General features: G+C 56.1%; 1 protein-coding gene and 1 long non-coding RNA gene across 2 annotated transcripts; one reads left to right on the top strand and one right to left on the bottom strand.

Moving 5' to 3' along the window:
* Positions 1-3,502: 3,502 nt before the first annotated feature.
* Positions 3,503-8,218, top strand: PRRT1 (proline rich transmembrane protein 1). The gene is made up of 4 exons (XM_029055370.1): positions 3,503-3,687; positions 5,480-6,012; positions 6,795-6,992; positions 7,988-8,218. Exons 1-4 carry the CDS (start codon positions 3,669-3,671, stop codon positions 8,162-8,164), a joined length of 927 nt encoding a protein of 308 aa, XP_028911203.1. The 5' UTR covers positions 3,503-3,668; the 3' UTR covers positions 8,165-8,218.
* A 5,052-nt stretch (positions 8,219-13,270) lies between these two features.
* On the bottom strand, positions 13,271-14,285 carry LOC114808048. The gene is made up of 2 exons (XR_003756000.2): positions 14,226-14,285; positions 13,271-13,534 (listed from the first exon to the last, which is right to left on the bottom strand). It is a non-coding gene; the product is annotated as an uncharacterized LOC114808048 (long non-coding RNA).
* Positions 14,286-14,316: the final 31 nt, after the last annotated feature.

Here is a 14,316-nt window from a genome sequence, read left to right on the forward strand (position 1 = left end):
TTCATGTCCCTCTCCCCTTCTAGACTGTGGGCATGGAACGTGCCTACCAACTCTGTTGGATCGGACTCGCCCAAGCGCTTAGAACAGCGCTCTGCACAAAGTAAGGCTTCGAGACATACCACTGGTTGAGTCCTACCACCCCAACTCCCTCCAGTGTGCTGCTTCAAGGCTCCCTGGACTTCCAGAACCCTGGCGCCCTTTCAGATAATTATTTATTGATATTAATGTCTGTCTCCCGCTCTCGACCGTGAGCTCGTGGGCAGGAGCTCACGGGCAGGGAACGTGCCGGCCAACTCTTGTGTTTTGCTCTCCCAAGTGCTTACTACAGCACTCTCCACATAGTAGGGGCCCAATAAATAATTACTGTGGTGCTTGTTAAGTGCTTACTACGTGCCAGGAACTGTACCAAGCACTGGGGTGGATACAAGAAAATCGGGTTGGACACAGTCCCTGTCCCACATGGGGCTCACAGTCTCAATCCCCATTTTACAGATGAGGGAACTGAGGCCCAGAGAATTCATTCATTCATTCATTCGATCGTATTTATTGAGCGCTTACTCTGTGCAGAGCACTATACTAAGTGCTTGGAAAGTACAATTTAGCATTAAAGAGAGACAATCCCTGCCCAAACCGTGTTTACAGTCTGGGGCCGGGGGTGGGGGGGACGGACGGACAGACATCAAAACAAGTAAATAAACAGAAATAAATAGAATTATAGATACATACATAAGTGACTTGCCCCATGTCACACAGCAGACAAGTGGTGGAGCCTGGATTAGAACCCATGACCTGCTGACTCCCAGGCCCGTGTTCTCTCCGCCATGTCACGTTGCTTCGCCACTGATTGATCAATTTATCGATTGTTCTTCCCCTTGCCCCCTTCCACCAGGACATGGTACTCCTGCTCCTCAGAGCCTCGCGCCTCCCCTCAGATTTGCAAAACCCGCTCCCATTCTCAGATCTTTAGCCTTCCTTCCCCCCAGTTCTCCCAGTCTGCATCTGGATCCCTCCCGCACCCCTTCTCCCACTCCCTCGACTCCCTAAATTCAGAAGTCCTGCCTCCCTTTTTTTTTTAAATGGTATTTTTAAGAGCTTACTCTGTGCCAGGGAGCGTAATAAGAGCCGAGGTAGATTCGAACTAATCGGGTTGGCCATGGTCCATGTGCCACATGGGGCTCACATTCTTAATCCCCATTCATTCAACTGTATTTATTGAGTGCTTACTGTGTACAAAACACTGTACTAAGCGCTTGGAAGAGTACAATATAGCAACAAAGAGACATATTCCCTGCCCTTGACGAGCTCACAGTCTACAGATGAGGCAACTGAGGCAGAGGTTAATAATAATAATAGTAATAATAAATGGTGGTTAAGTGCTTACTACATGCCAGGCACTGTACTAAGCACTGGGGTGGATACAGGCAAATAGGGTTGGACATAGTCCCAGTCCCACGTAAGGTAACGCTCACTGTCTCAATCCCCATTTTACAGATGAGGTAGCTGAGGCACAGAGAAGCTAATTATCTTACCCAAGTTTATGCAGCAGACAAAAGGGTGAAATCAGGATTGGAACCCAGGTCCTCTGCCTCCCGGGCCTGGGCTCTTTCCACTAGGCAACACTGTCTCTCACTGTCTACCTTCTCTCCTTCCCCAGCCCACTGGGCCTGCCCGAGAACCACCATCCCCAGCCTTCCACCCTGGGGTCCGGCTCTCCATAGAGACTAGGCGTCCCAGACGCTCCCCAGCATAAACAGATATTTTCCGATTCTTTCAACAAGCGAGTCCTTTGTAGGGGAAAGAAATGACAAAAGCCAATTTCCCCAGCCCGCTGTGGCTAGAAGGTGGGGGTCGCCCCACGGGTCGCAGAGAGAGAGAGAGGGTCCCGGAGGAAGGGGCTCGGGGTGGGGGTGGGAGGAGGGGCAGGAGAACACCACGTCACCCTGCATTGATCCCCGGGCACACGGGGTTATTCGCGTTGTAAACGTTTCTGCAAAACGCTGGACCGCGGTCTGCCAATGCAGACGCCTCCTCTTCCTCCTCGCCCATGTGCCGAGATGCAGCCCCGGGGACCAAGTTGGAAGTCGGGGTCCTCCTCCCCCCCATCCCGAGCTCGGGGTCAGGGGCCGGGGTCAGGGGCCCAGGGTCGGGCTGCAATGGGAAAGAGCCTGGAGCCGGAGAGGGAACCTGTTTGCTAATTTCGCTGTCTCGTCTGCCAAGGGCTTAGTCCAGTGCTCTGCACATAGTAAGTGCTCAAGAAATATCGATGGATTGATATTAATGCCCGTCTCCCCCTCTAGACCGTAAACTCATCGTGGGCGGAGAACGTGTCTACCAACTCTGTTCTAGTGTCCTCTCCTATCTGCTCAGTACAGTGCTCCGGATCCAGTAAGCACTCAATAAATACCACTGATTGATTGATATTAATGCCGGTCTCCCCCTCTAGACAGGAAGCTCTCGTGGGCAGGGAACGTGACTCCCAACTCCATTCTAGTGGCTAGAGCCTGGGCCTAGGAGTCAGAGGTCTTGGTTCTAATCCCGACTCTGACACTAGTCTGCCGTGTGATCTTGGGCAAGTCACTTCACTTCTCTGGGCCTCAGTTCCCTCATCTGTAAAATGGAGATTGAGATTGTGAGCCACACGTGGAACAGGGACTGTGTCCAACCGCTCTGCTTTTATCCAGCCTAGTACTTCGTACGGTGCCTAGCACATAGTGAGCGCTTACCAAATACCATCATTATTATTTTAGTCCAGTACTTCGCACCCAGTAAGACCTCAATAAATACCCCCGATTGATCGATTAACTGAGGGAGGGGGAGAGGCCTGCCCGGCTCCCTCGGTTGGGATCCCGGGCCTGGCCCCCGAGGCCGGTGGCCAGGGGACCCGGGTGTCCGGTGCTCTGGACTGGTCTTACAGTGGAACGTAAGGCTGAGGTCCCGGCTCTGACAAGCCACCTTTCCAGCCTCCCGTGACTTGAGGGCGCTTTATGGAATCATCTGGGGATGGGGGTGGCGCAAATCCACGAGAGAAGCCGGGATGGGGTAAGGGGACTGGACTCCTGGGTTCTGCCTTCAGTCATCTCCCTCAGGACCCTGGAGGGGAGTAGGAATCGGGGCCCGGGACCTTCTTCTTCCCCGCCCCCACCCCCGCCCCGTTTTCCCATCCCCAGTGGATTATTTTTGGAGGTTGAACGGGTTGGGGGGGGGGTCCTGCGAGAGGCCCCTCCTCCTCTCTCTTGTTCTGGTTCTTTCCTCCCTGTTGCCATGGCAACCCCAGAGGAACAGGAGCCGGGAGTCAGGATGCCTGGGTCCCCGCTGGGGTCTGGGGAAGAGAGATAGAGTTTGGGGGTGTGTGTTTCGAGGGGGGGGTCTATTCGCCTTTCTGTCCCTTTAAGGGTCTCCCCCCGCGCACTCACCTCCCTCTCTCTCTGTCTCTGTCTCTCTCTCATTCTCCCCCCCTCCTTCCCTCCCTCCCTCCCTCCCTCCCTGCTTCTCCTCTCTCTCTCTCTCTCTCTCTCTCTCTCTCCATCACCTCTCCATCATCATCTCTTCATCATCATCATCACCTCTCCATCCCGGCTGCGCTCTCGGCCTGCGGCCTCGGCTCTCCGCCTCCGCCTGCCGCGGGGGACCCCCCCGACCTCAACCCTAGACCTCCCGGGCCCACAGCCATGTCGGCAGAGAAGTCAGGTAACACCGGACACCCCTCCCCGCCCCCCCATCCCCTCCCCCAACTTCTCCTGCATCCTGTCCTCCAACCCTCACCCCTGCCCCAACTCTGGGACACCCCTCCAGCCGCCCCCCCCAGCCACTTCCCCCTCGGCCTCCTCTCCAGCCCCTCTCCCAGCTCCCCCATCCCCCCCGCTCCCCCATCCTCGTGTCCATGTTTTCCCCAACCGGTCTCCATTCTCCCGTACCCCTGCTTTGGCTTTCCCATTCCCTCAGCCACCCCCTCTCCTCCCACACTGAATCCCTGTCTCTTCCTCTTAGCCTTCTCATCAGTTCCATTCTCTCCTCTTCCTCCTCCTCCTCCCCCTCTTTCTCTCCCTTCTCCTCCCCCTCTTCCTCCTCCTTTCTCTCTTCCTCCTCTTCCTCTCCCTCTTCCTCTTCTCCCTCTCCTCCCCCCTTCTTCCTCTTCTCCCTCTCCTCCCCCCTTCTTCCTCCTCTCCCTCTTCCTCCCACTCTTCCTCTTCTCCCTCTCCTCACCCTTCCTCCTCCTCCTCTCCCTCTTCCTCTTCTCCCTCTTTCTCTCCCCTTCCTTCTTCCCATTTCCCAAAACAAATAGCATTATTATTATTATCGTTATTACCCCCTTTACTATTACTACGATGATTCCCGACCCTTCCCTCTGCCCCTGCTCTCTAACCCTCCTCTCCTCCTCCTCCTCCCTTTACTGCTCTCCCATTCCCTCTGACCCCGACACCTAGTTTCCCGGTGGGGGGGAAGGGGCACCGCACACTGACCCACGCTCCGTACGGACGGCACACGCGATAACACGGACCGACACAGGGATCTGCCCCGCCACCCGCGGGTGACAGATGGACAGAGCCTCCCACGCAGGAAGAAACTCACCAGGGAAACATGAGGTCATGGCGATTTAGAGGAGGAGAGTGGGTGGAAATGCACTCCCCGCTAAATTCCAGGCAGACCAGCGTGGCCGAGTGGATGGAGCCCAGGCCTGGGAGGCAGAAGGACTTGAGTTCTAATCCCGGCTCCGCCACGTGTCTGCTGTGTGACCTTGGGCTAATGGCTTCATTTCTCTGGGCCTCCATCCCTTCATCTGTCGACCGGGGATTAACACCGTGAGCCCCATGTGGGACCTGGCCTGGGTCCAACCCGATTCTCTTGGATCTACCCCGGCGCTTAGTACGGTGTCTGGCACATAGTCAGCGCTTAACAAAATACCATTAAAAACAAGCCCGGGGACCCCGCGGAGTCACGGGCGTCTCCAGCCCCCCGGGGACCCGTGGAGGGGCCGACGGGCCCGCGCATGGCCACCTGCCAACGCCCACCCTAATACCCAGACACCTTCACTCAAACAGACCCTCGGGCACCCGCCAGCCAACACGTGGGCGCAGACCCGCAGGAGGGGACCACCACGTTAAAGCAGATGTGCGCACGGGCCTGCCGGCATGTGGGAGGAGGTGGACGGAGGAGGCCTTGGGCTTCGGCGGGGGGACGGTTGGGGGGCGGTTCGACGTTGGGGTGAACCCCAGGGACGGAGACCTGGCGAGGGGAAGGAAGGGGAGGCGAACCTTGACCTAAAAATCAGCCTCCTCAGAAGAGGCCGGAGGGGGCAGGGAGGGTGGCCTAGATTCGAGGCCCGCTCCCGGCCTCCTCTGGGGCAGGGGGGCTGTCGGACCGTCTCTCCTCTCCCTGTCTCCGTGTCCATCTCTGGGGCTGGGCCTCTGTGTCTCTCTAGCTCTGCATCCGTCTCTCTCTTTCTCTGGCTGTGTCTCTGTCTCTGTCTCTCCCCCAACAGGGCTTCAGGACTCGGTCCCTCACACGTCCCCTCCCCCTTACAATGCCCCCCAGCCCCCGGCGGACCCCCCGGGTCCCCCTTCCCAGGCGGCGGCCCCGTCGTCGGCCTCTCACCACCACCACCACCACCACTACCACCAGTCCGGCACGGCCACGCTCCCTCGGCTCGGCGGGGGCGGGCTGGCCTCCGCCTCGGTGCCCCCCGCCATGAGGGGCCCCGCTTCCTCCGCCACGCTGCCTCGTCCCCCGCACCACGCCCCTCCCGCCCCGGCTCCCGGCTGTGCCACCCTCCCCCGCCTGCCCCCGGACCCTTACCTGCAGGAGACCCGCTTTGAGGGGGGTCTGCCCCCACCGCCCCCCGCTGCTGCGGCCCCGCCCCCTCCAGCCCCGGCCCCCCCGGCCCCTCAGGGCTTCGTGGTGCCCACGCACCCGGGCACGGTCGGGGCCCTGCCCCTGGGTGGGTACGTGGCCCCGGGGTACCCGCTCCAGCTCCAGCCCTGCACCGCCTACCTGCCTGTCTACCCAGTGGGCACGGTGAGTGGGGTGGCGGTGGGGGCTGGGGAGTGGGCCTTGGGACAGGAGGGGCTGGATGGACAATGGGCAGCGCTGGGGAGGGACTGGTGGAGACTGGGAACGAGGGAGAGGATGTGAGGGGAAACTGGGAAAGCCTGGGGAGTTCCGAGGGTCCGGAGAGGTTGTGGCGGGGGGGGACTGGGGAGTCTTGGGGCCCCGGAGAGGCCTTTCGGCCAACCGCGGTGTCTTGGGGAGTGCTGGGCCCTGGTCATGGGTTCTAATCCCGGTTCCGCCACTTGTCTGCTGTCTCCCTGGGCAACTCACTTCACTTCTCCGTGCCTCGGCTCCCTCGTCTATAAAATGGGGATTGAGACGGTGAGCCCCACGTGGGACAGGGACTGAGTCCAACCCGATTTGCTTGTATCCACCCCACCGCTTGGTAGAATGCCTGGCACATAGTAAGCGCTTGACAAATAGCATTATTTTTCCAGACTGTAAACTCAAGGTGGGCAGGGAATGTCACGTTTATCGTTGTGTTGCACTTTCCCAAGTGCTTAGTACACTGCTCTGCATACAGTAAGCGCTCGAGAAATACGACTGAATGAACGAATGAATTCCATCCAATTTATCGAGCACTTAACGGTGTGGAAGGCATTGAGAGAGGACAATATAATCACAAACACATTCCCGCCCACACCGCGCTCACAGTCTCGAGGGGGAGGCAGACGTTAATACAGATGAATAAATAAATCAATTACAGCTACATAGGCTCACTTAGGTCGTCGCGTGTTTCTCCTCCCCAGCCCTATACGGGCACAGGGACGGCGGGGACAGCGGGGGTAGGGGTGCCCTCTGGGACACTGTCCCCTCCCCCGCTGGGCCCCGGCCTGGCCCTGTTGGAGCCACGCCGCCCGCCCCACGACTACCTGCCCATCGCCGTGCTGACCACCGTCTGCTGCTTCTGGCCCACCGGCATCATCGCCATCTTCAAGGCCGTGCAGGTTGGACGACCAGGGCCCCGGCGGGGAGGGGCAGGGCTGGAATTGAGGTGGGGGGCATGGAAGGAGGGAAGAGTCCTTGAAGAAAAGGGGCAGGGTCTGGGAAGGGCTGTAAACTCGTTGTGGGAGGGGTCCGTTCTATCGTTATAGCGCCCTATCCCAGGCGCTTAGTACAGTGCTCAGTTTTGAGCACTGAGGTTATCGAGCGTAAGGCCTGCATTCATTTATTAATTCATTCAATCGTATTTACTGAGCGTTTACGGTGTGCAGAGCACTATACTAAGAGCTCGGAATGATACGATTGATGAATCAATCAGACAGCGGTATCGATTGAGCACTGACCCTCGACAGAGCACCAAACTAAGCGTTTTGGACATGATCCCTGCCCTCAAGGGGCTTACAGTTTAGTCTTGGACATGATCCCTGCCCTCAAAGGACTTACAATTTAGTTTGGGACATGATCCCTGCCCTCAAAGGACTTACAGTTTAGTTTTGGACATGATCCCTGCCCTCAAGGGGCTTATGATTTAGCGGAGGAGGCAGACACCAAGATAATTCTCAGGAAGAGGGAAGCGGCAGAGATTAAAGACAGGTGCAGCAGCGGTGGGTATCTAAATTCTTAGTGCAGGCAATTTAGGAGAATACATAGAGTAATAATGGTAGTTCTTAAGCGTTTATTGCATGCATAGTGCTGTGCTGAGCACTGGGAAAGAATCCACGGGTGGGGACTGGGCCCAGGCCCCGTCCCTCGTGGGGCTCAAGACCCACTGGTGATGCTGCAAGAGGGTGGCGTACAGGGCCGGGGGGGATGGGAGATGAGCCGGGGAGGCCTCCTGGAAGAGGTGGGATTTTTTGTGGGGCTTTTGAAGATAGTATGGGGTAAAGAGGTTGTGGGGAGCCAGGAGAAGGTGGGGAGCCTGAGGGGCAGCGGCCCTTTGGGGAGGGGTGGTTGGGGGGGGGAGATCCGGGCCCCGACGGGCCCCGTCTGTCCGGTGCAGGTGCGGACGGCGGTGGCCCGGGGGGACCTGGTGTCGGCTGAGATCGCGTCCCGCGAGGCCCGGAACTTCTCCTTCATCTCCCTGGCCGTGGGCATCGCCGCCATGGTGCTCTGCACCATCCTCACCGTCGTCATCATCATCGCCGCCCAGCACCACGACAACGACTGGGAACCCTAGGCGACCCCCGCCCCCCGCCCCCCCAGCCCTGCTCGTCGCCCCTGGACCCCTCCACCCCCGAGCCCCCGCCCCCCCGCCCCCTCCCTTTCCGACCCCCGCCCCCCTCCAGGTCGACCTTGCCCTCCTTTGTCAACTCTGCCCTCGGCTGGGTCACCCCCCACCCCCCGAGTCACAGCTCTTCTGACCCCTCCCACTCCAGTGGGGAGACCCCCCTCCCCAAATCCCCCACCCCCTCCCCAGGCCTCTGGGGCCTGTACAGCTCTCCCGCCTGACAGACCTTCCTCTTCCCCACAAGTTCCCACCCCCTGGCTGTCCCCCTCTGTTCGGACTGAGATCTGGGGGGGGGGTGTCAAGTCCCCCCCCACCCCCGAGGACTGGGGGCCGGCTCCCCACGTCACCCCTGTAAATCGCCCCCAGCCCAGCCTCACATCCCCGACCTCACGTACTTTATTTCGGGTGGGTGGAGAATGGGGTCTTTGGTGAGGGGACTAGGGGGAGGCAGCCCCCAGGATGGACTGAGACACCCCCCCCCCAGCTCCTCAACCCCCCCCCCCCGGGGTCCTTCCGACCCCCGACCCCTCCCCCCTGCCCCCTCTGTGTTTGCGACGTCCTATGTCAGCAAGGCCCGGGGGAGAGACAGAGCGCCAGATGAAATTAAAAAGACGTCATTGTTCCCCTCCAGAGGCGACGGCCCTGCCCTCCCAGTCCAGGGGACAAGGCCGGGGGTGGGGCGTTGCTCCTCACAGAGACCCGGATTGGCAGCCGAGAGACATAGACATTGAGAGACCGGAATGCAGGCGGACGGGGCTCTGGGGAGATGGAGACAGAGAGAGGTGGAGGGTGGGGGGATGGGGGGGCGCCCCAGAAAGACACAGAGGCAGCAGGGACAGACAGACCCAACTAAAGTCTCTCAGCCAGAGATCTCTCCGTTCCCCTCTTCGCCCACCCACGGTCTTCTCGGGGAGGTCAGAGGCCATGGGAAGTCTGGAGGCCACTGGGCCATCCAGCCGGGGCAGAGGCTGGGGGCCAGAGAACAGATCATGGGACGGGGAGAAGGGGAGCGTAGAACTGGGGGAGACAGTGGCGTCTACCGGGAAAGAGCCCGGGGCTGGGGTTCAGGTGATCTGGGTTCTAATGCCAGCACCGCCCCTGACAGGCTGGGTGAGCTTGGAGCAGGTAACAACTTCTGGAGGCCTCGGTTTCCTCATCTGTAAAATGCGGATACAGTGGCCTGCCTCGCCCTACCTCCTGGGGACGTTATGAGGAGAAGACGAGATAAATGATGTGGAAGTACTTTGGAAAAATAAAAGTGTTATACAAAAAGCAAGAGCGAGGGTCATGGGCGGGAAGAGGACTGGGAGGAGAGGGAAGCAGCGTGGACTAGTGGAAAGACCCCTGGCCTGGGAGCCAGAGGGCCTGGGTTCTAATCTCCGCTCTGCCACTTGGCTGCGGGACCGTGGCCAAGTGACTTAACTTCTCTGTGCTTCAGTTTCCTCAATTGTAAAATGGAGTTCCGATACCTGTTCCCCCTCCTACTCAGACTGTGAGTCCCACATGAGGCGGGGACTGTCTCCAACCTGATAAACTCTAGCAATTAGAACAGTGCATGACGCACGATAAGCGCTTCACAAATGGCATTATCATCATCATCATTTTTATTACTAGGGAGAAGAGGTGGGTCAGGGCGGCAAGTGAGTCCGCTGTTGGGCAGGGATTTTCTCTGTTGCCTAATTGTACATTCCAAGCACTTAGTGCCGTGCTCTACACACAGCGAGCGCTCAATAAATGCGATTGGATGAAGTGAGGAAGGGGGTAGAGTCAGGTTGTGGGGGCCGAGGGGCGCTCAGGGGGTGGGGGCATGCTCTCCCTGGCCAGCGGCCTGGTATTTGTGCATGTGGAATTCCCAGTAGTGGTGGGTTTCCTGAGGGCTTCTTGGCCTCTGGCTCAGCGGAGAGGCCTGTGGAAGAGGAGTGGGCCAGGGCTTGCCCCCTGGGGCTGGGGGCTGACCGAGGCCCAGGCGCTGGCCTCTCCCGTTCTGGAACTTGCCCTACCAATTTAAAATTGTTGAAGGTGAGCTTCTAGGAGCGGAGACCCTGGGTTGGGGAGTTGAGCAGGAAAATGTCACCTCTTGAAAGGGACCCCCTCCCCTAGCTGGCCCCCTTGGTGACCGTTTTGTGTCAACTTGGACTCCATCTTCAGGGCCAGGCCCTGCCCCTTTACTCCACCCCATGGGGAGGTCTTTGCCTTTCACCTTGCTCCTTGACGTCACTGGAGCTCCACCCCCTGCCCTGGGAAGGTTTTTCCCTTCCCACCCCTTGTGTGCAATCAATCAATCAATCAATCAATCGATGGTATTTATTCAGTGCTTACTTTGTGCAGAGCCCTGGACTAAGCCCTTGAGAGAGGACAGTAGAACAGACTTGGCATAGTTATTGAGAGTCTACTGTTTGCAGAGCACTGGATTAAGTGCTTGGGAGAGGATAGTATAATAGAGTTGGGGTATTTATTGAGAGCCTATGTGCAGAGCACTATATTAAGTACTTGGAAGAGTTCAAAATAACAGAATTGGTAGACTTGATCCCTGCCCACGATAAGCTTATTGGAGGGTCCTCCCTACCCCCAGCTGGTCCCTGGGGTCCGGGGGGGCGAGCCATCCGTTCAAGTAGATGTCGAGGTGGGTGGGGATGCGGGGGGGGTCAGAGGGAGAGGCTGGGGTGGAGGTCCCCTTCCTATCCCTGATCCTGTTCTGTGTCTCATCTCCCCCCTCCCCACCAAACTCTCCTGGGTTCCGGGGGAGAAGAAGGGTTGAGGTTGAACGTCCAGGCTCCAGAGCTGAAGGGGCTCTGAGCCAACAGGCTCTTGAGCCAACAGGGTGAGCTCCTTGTGGGCAGGGAATGTGTCTGTTTTTTGTTATACTGTACTCTCCCAAGGGCTTAATATGGTGCTTTGCACACAGTAAGTGCTCAATAAATACAATTGAATGAATGAAAAGGGTTATCTCTGGAAACGGGAGGCTGAGGGTGTCCAGAGGACCCCCCCCCCCACTTCCCAGCCCTGCCCCAGCCCCTGGGACTCCACCAGGCTCAAGAACGTAAGCATGGCCTAGAAAAAAGAGTACAGGCCTGGGAGTAAGAGGACTTGGGTTCTAATCCCTGTTCTGCCACTTGTCTTTTGTATGACCTTGGGCAGTAATAATAATAATAATGATTGTGGTATTTGTTAAGTGCTTATTATTTACCAGGCACTGTACTAAGTGCTGGGATGGATACTTCAAATCTGTGCCTCAGTTCCCTCACCTGCAAAATGGGGATTCAATGGCTGTTCAATGGCTCCCTGGGGAAGAGGATACCCCGGGGATGGAAGTAGACTGGAGGATAATCTGGTTTCAACAGAATTCCCCCCAAAAGAAGGAAATCACAATGGAACTTGACTCACAATTTGACTCAAAAGGTACAGTCTGGCTTCCAGCATGCTCCCCTCCTCAGTGTCAATGGATCAGCTTGTACCTCCCCCTCCCCGTATATCTATATCTATCTATCTATCTATCTATCTATCTATCTATCTATCTATCTATCTATCTATCTACCCATCTATCTATCTCTAATGGGATAGTCCACCCTTGGGAACCAAATCTATGATTGGTCAGTCCAAGATGTCTACTAATTCAATTCCCCCTTCGAAGAGGATTTTTAAATTTTATTAAATTACTAGTATTTGCTGAGCAGCTGCTTTATGGACAGTGCTATACTAGGGTTTAGGGAATATACAAAAAAAATCCATCCATCAATCAATCAACCAATCATATTTATTGAGTGCTTACAGTTCCTGCCCACATAGAGTTTACAATCTAGGGGGTAAGCCCCGCTCAAACCACAGGGGTTAAGATGCTCAGGAATTCTGTCACCTTGTAGGCTGGATGGGAGCTGGGCTAATAAGAATAATAATGGTAATAACTGTGGTATTTGTTAAGTGTTTGCTGTGTGCCAGCCACTGTGCAAAGCGCTGGGGTAGATCCAAGAAAATTAATCCCTATTTTACAGATGAGGGAACTGAGGCAAAGAGAAGCAAAGTGACTTGCCCAAGGTCACACAGCAGACAAGTTCATTCATTTAATAGTATTTATTGAGCGCTTACTATGTGCAGAGCACTGTACTAAGCACTTGGAATGAACAAGTCGGCAACAGATAGAGACAGTCCCTGCTGTTTGACGGGCTTACAGTCTAATCGGGGGAGACAGACAAGAATAATGGCAATAAATAGAGTCAAGGGGAAGAAATTGAATCCCATTGAAGCCATTTTGCAGGTGAGGGAACTGAGGCACAGATTTGAAGTATCCATCCCAGCACTTAGTACAGTGCCTGGTAAATAATAAGCACTTAACAAATACCACAATCATTATTATTATTATTACTACTGCCCAAGGTCATACAAAAGACAAGTGGTAGAGCAGGGCTGAGAAACCAGGTTCTTCTGTCTCCCAGTCCCGAGGCCTATCCACTAGGCTCTACTGCTTCTCATGACATCGGAACCCAGCCGTTTCTGCCCAGTTATGGCCCCAACTGGCCTGTTTGACCCGAGACCTGCCTCTGACCAGGGCTGCCAATACCAGGGAACTAGAAAGGTCAGAAGAATGCCAGCAGGCCCGGGTCTGACAAGACAACTAGAACGACCCTCCCTTCCTCCCTCCCTGATTTCTGGTTCTCTCCTGTCGCCTCCCTGCTATTTATTATTATTATCATTATTTTTAATAATAATCTGGGGGAGGCTGGGGGCTGCCTGAGGTACACCAGGCCTTTGGGGGTGGGTTATGTGTCCCCCACACCGGAGAGAATTGGAGAGGCCATGAGGGAACTGTTTTTTTACCCTTGCTGTCTCTCCCTACCCTTTGTGACCCTCAAGGGGCTTCATTATCTCCTAGACTCCTCAGCTCAGGGGGCTTCCTAATCTATGCTCTGGCCCCTACCTCAGTCTTCTCTCTCTCTCTGGATAGTTCTGCCTGTTCTTGTCATTTTATATCTCTGCCCTCTGCCCTTTGGGGGGTGGGAAGGGCTTGAGGCTCCCCTACCCCCACCCCCATGAGGCCGCCCCATGGACAGAAGTTCTGGGTAAAGTCCATTTTCCATTTTATTTGCTCGTTGTTTTCTGTTTTTCTCTCTGAGGAGGAGAGAGATGAGGACAGGTGGGGGTGAGCAGGCATCAGAAGGAAGGAGGCAGAGGTGGCTTTTAATTTCCTGGAGAACCTGGGGGGAGGGTGGAATTCATGGATGGAGAGTCAGCCTTGGATGGGGTGACCAGATGTTCTGAATTTGGCGGAATGGTCCCGGAATTCTGGGGTTCATCCTTCCTCTCACCGGGAACTTCAGGACACACCTGTGGCCCGAACGACATAAAGGAGAAAGAAAAATGTTGGACCGTGATGCCAGGATCTCAGCTGGAGGAAGGGTCCAGTCAGGCAGGGACCTCCCTCCCTAGGAAGAAGGGAGGCCTAGTGGCTAGAGCATGGGCCTGGGAGTCAGAAGGACCTGGGTTCTAATCCCGGCTCCGCCATTTAGAGCAAGTCACTTCACTACTCTGGGCCTCTGTTTCCTCATCTATAAAATGGAAATTAAGAACGTGAGCACCATGTGGGACAGGGACCGTGCCCAACCTGATTAGCTTGGATCTACCCCAGCACTTATGTACTAATGTGTATATACATATATATAATACATTATACATTCAGTATGTAATGTATGCATATACATATATATCTTGAAGCAGCGTGGCTTAGTAGAAGCAGCGTGGCTTAGCGGAACGAGCCTGGGCTTGGGAGTCAGAGGTCATGGGTTCTAATCCCGATTCTGCCACTCGTCGGCTGTGTGACTTCGGGCAAGTCACTTCACTTCTCTGGGCCTCAGTTCCCTCATCTGTAAAATGGGGATTACGACTGTGAGCCCCACGTGGGACAACCCGATGACCCTGTTAGAAGCGCTTAGAACAGTGCTGTGCACATAGTAAGGGCTTAACAAATACCCACATTATTATTATTATTATCATCAAAGCGGGGGATTAGTCCGGTTACCATGGGCCTTGGGAGGGCCAGGTTACCAAGGAAGTGACGTAAGGGTGAAGTAGGCGGGTGGAGGGGCGTTCCCTGCTCGGATTGGTGAATG

Source organism: Ornithorhynchus anatinus, chromosome X5 (genome assembly GCF_004115215.2).
Source record: "Ornithorhynchus anatinus isolate Pmale09 chromosome X5, mOrnAna1.pri.v4, whole genome shotgun sequence".
NCBI lineage: Eukaryota > Metazoa > Chordata > Mammalia > Monotremata > Ornithorhynchidae > Ornithorhynchus > Ornithorhynchus anatinus.

What these genes read in the sequence shown, in the direction of transcription:
- PRRT1 (XM_029055370.1), top strand. An exon ending in CTGTCTACCCAGTGGGCACG is followed by an intron (nt 6,013 to 6,794) that starts GTGAGTGGGGTG and finishes TCTCCTCCCCAG; the next exon opens with CCCTATACGGGCACAGGGAC. An exon ending in CCATCTTCAAGGCCGTGCAG is followed by an intron (nt 6,993 to 7,987) that starts GTTGGACGACCA and finishes TGTCCGGTGCAG; the next exon opens with GTGCGGACGGCGGTGGCCCG.